The sequence below is a fragment of the Hibiscus syriacus genome, unplaced genomic scaffold, assembly GCF_006381635.1.
Source record: "Hibiscus syriacus cultivar Baekdansim isolate YM2019G1 unplaced genomic scaffold, ASM638163v2 tig00006666_pilon, whole genome shotgun sequence".
NCBI lineage: Eukaryota > Viridiplantae > Streptophyta > Magnoliopsida > Malvales > Malvaceae > Hibiscus > Hibiscus syriacus.
The window spans coordinates 271,049-274,504 of record NW_024062106.1 but is presented as its reverse complement, the minus strand read 5'-3'; the positions used below and the strand labels follow the sequence as shown (position 1 = coordinate 274,504).

Sequence of the window (3,456 nt, the reverse complement as noted above, 5' to 3'; positions counted from 1 at the left end):
GTTTTCATTAATAAAATAAATATTATTGTTATTTATAAATTTCCAAAAACATACGTATCTTCCGTATTCAATTTGATTAGAAAGGGAATGTGAGGGTGGTTGAGGCATATAGTATGGGCGTTATTATATTAAAAACCCCTATTAGTTTTTTTAAAAATATTCTCAAATAAGATTAGTTAGAAAAATATCCTCTAAATTGCTCACGTAGAACTATATCAAGTCTTATAAAACTCTTTTAATAGATATCGTGTTTTATAGGGTGTGAGACATATTAACTTTTTCAGATAAAGTCATTTAATTTTAGATAAAGTCAATAATAAATGCATGAAACTCGTTTTTCGTAAAACATTAAATCTGACCTCGCTTTTTACATAACATGAGATCATTCTATACAGATAATTTGAGAGTATTTTTCTAATAAATCTGATTTAGAGTTATTTCTCAAAATAAATAATTAATGGGAATTTTTAATATAATAACGCATACAGTACGTGGGTTGTTGGTGATATATTATTAGGACCTCATTTTACACCAATATCTCCCATCAAAATGATCCCACAACTTGACCATAACAACAAAGTGCAACACATTCAATGTCTTCACCTTTCTTGAATCAGGGAACCGTCGACACACGCCGTCCCCCACCCTACCTTTATTCCAGAATTATGACCACGCGGTGCGACAAAGTTAAAAGACCATACCAAAACTATACATTAAACAACGGACCATCTTATTCTTGGATAAAGACCGTATGTTATTCTTTATTCTTATTCAATTTTTTAATCGGATAATAATAAAGAATAGTGGACTGGCGCGAAAATACTGTAACGTGTGATTCACAACTTTTTTCAATATTTTAGAAAAAATCCCCTCCGGTATAATTTAATTTTATTTTATTTTGAAAATAAAATAAAATACGATTTTTAACGTGACATCAGCAATTACGTCATACGAACAGAGTAAACCATTAACGTGACTTTAGTAATGACGTTACACAAACAGAATATACGAAAATATGTATGTATATATAATTCGAATGATATTTCTTAGTAATCTATATTTTAATTAAAAGAAACAAAAAAGTAATGATTACTGTTGTAAGAGAAGTTAGAAAACAGAGAATTGATTATGTTCGGGACGATGGAATTTGCATTTATTTTTGTTTAAATCCCCTGGATCGTTCTCACCGTGTTTACTTTTATTGTTCTTCTCACCGCCGTCACCGTCATCGCCGTTTGCGAATAACTCTTGAACGAACAACTCGACATCGAGTCCTTTTATTCCATCCTTGACCGCCACTGTGATTTCCTCCACTGAATGTGCGGGAATGTATGGTGGCCGTTGGATTCGCAGGATCAGATCCCAATCGATTCCCTTAAAATAATCGTGCTCCTTGATTCCTTCCACCGTGATCCTTTGCTTTGGATCTTTCTCTAATAATTTTCTTATTAAGTACCTCAATGACGTCCGTTCGCCGACGAGTTCCGGCGGTTTCGTTAAAATTTGGTGAAACGTTTCCTTCTCGTTCGATCCCTTAAACGGCGTCGTTCCGTACAGCATTTCGTGGAGGACGATCCCTAGTGACCACCAATCAACGGCAAAATCGTGACCTTTACCTGATACGATTTCTGGCGCCACATACTCCTCTGTTCCGACGAATGAGTTTGATTTCTCTGCCGAGTCTAACTCTGTACAATCCGGTTTGAAGCTTGCTTGAGAATCCGCGTCTTCAGGAGATATTCCCGAGTTACACCACCTAACAAACGGAAATAACCGGTTTTTCTTGACCGAGTCAGTCGGACTTTGATGGACTGATTTGAAAGACATTGATTTGTCTGGTGATTTTGGAGAAAGTTTCGTGGAAAGATCGAAATCTACAAGCATGATATGTCCATTTTCTTGAATCATAATATTTTCAGGCTTCAGATCTCGATAAACAATGCCTAAATTATGAAGATACTCCAAAGCCAGTACCAATTCCGCTGCATAAAATCTAAAAGAAAAATTCATATTAAATTTCAAACAAATAAATAGACTGAAAATATAGTGTTAGCAGTAAATTTTATTCACCTTATCAAATCGTCGGAGAACATATTCTCGGTCTGTTTCTTCCTCAAAGAATGAAGATCACCGCCGGGACAATAATCAATGGCGTAACCGATGACTTTGTCGGTAGCCAAAACTCCTCGCAACCGTGGTAAAAGCTGGTGATCAACAATCCCCAATACTTCCTGTTCAAAACTAACTCTTCTATACTCGTTCCCTTCGTTCCTATTACTATTATTCACTGCTTTAGCATTCATCTTCTCGATCGAATCTTTCGATATCACTTTTAAAGCAAAAATCTCATCATTCACGTTATCTCTGGCTAGAAACACCAGTCCTTTGGCTCCTCGTCCGAGAGCCGTGACGATTTCCAAGCTATCTAAATCAAAGGTCGTGATCGAATGCTGTGCGGATCGATCGAGTTGTTTTTTATCGTCGATCATGGCTGAGGCTGACCGATGACTGGCAAACCGGTTGGTTTTTATTGTTTGTTTCCTGGTGTTTTGGGGACGTTGCTTGGTGGCTACGATTTATAAGTGAAGAATAGTTTCAGTTTATTTTTTTTTTCGATTAAATAAAATTTCTTGTTGAGGACGTTTTCAAGATTCAAAGGGGTGCGTTTATGCGAGACCGGATTTGGCCACGTGAGCAATTTCGGCGGATTATACGTGACTCGGTGTTTTGTAAAAAATTATTAGATAATATTTACAGTGATTTAAAACATCGTAATATTTTTAGCATGTTTTAGTATTTAAATTTTTATTTTAAAAAAAATAATATTTGATGTTTTATTTTAGTATTTTGTTAAAAAATTTAACATTATTTTTAAAAAAAATTAAATGTTTAGGTATTAAAACAAATCAAAACTGATAAATTAAGTTTTTAACGGATGTGTACTAAAATACAATAAAAACTAAATATTATATATAATTTTAAAAACATTAAATTCTTAGATACTAAAAGAGACTAAAAATTATAATTTATATATTAAACACATAATTTACTCTAAAAGATTATCGGCGGTGGTGGTGCTTCTAGAAAAAGGTGAGGCTGCTTCTGCCGCGAGTGGCGGTGAGTGGTATTGGGCAATAAAGTAACGCAGCTATTATGGTGTTGCCCTGAAATTCTGGGTTGGTCGTAAAGTTTTCCATCTTTTACCAAATGGAACTACTTTTTTTTCTTTTTACAATTTAACCTTTCTTGAAATTTCAGCATGTAACATGCTTCTCTCTTGTGATTTCAAGGAAGTTACATATTCACGGAGAAAAAATGAGTTGCCGTCGTTTTTGGGATGGGAGAAATAAAAAAGAATAGAAGTATAATTGGTAAAATTACAACTCAATACACTGATTATATTATATTTTGATTCACAGAAACATCAATCATTCAAGTTCAACCTACAAATCTTTC

General features: G+C 34.2%; 1 protein-coding gene across 1 annotated transcript; it reads right to left on the bottom strand.

Moving 5' to 3' along the window:
- Positions 1-1,107: 1,107 nt before the first annotated feature.
- On the bottom strand, positions 1,108-2,582 carry LOC120200939 (serine/threonine-protein kinase OXI1-like). Its single transcript, XM_039201652.1, has 2 exons — positions 2,071-2,582; positions 1,108-1,993 (listed from the first exon to the last, which is right to left on the bottom strand). The coding sequence occupies exons 1-2, from the start codon at positions 2,487-2,489 to the stop codon at positions 1,108-1,110; spliced, it is 1,305 nt and encodes a 434-aa protein (XP_039057583.1). The 5' UTR covers positions 2,490-2,582.
- Between the last annotated feature and the right edge of the window lie 874 nt (positions 2,583-3,456).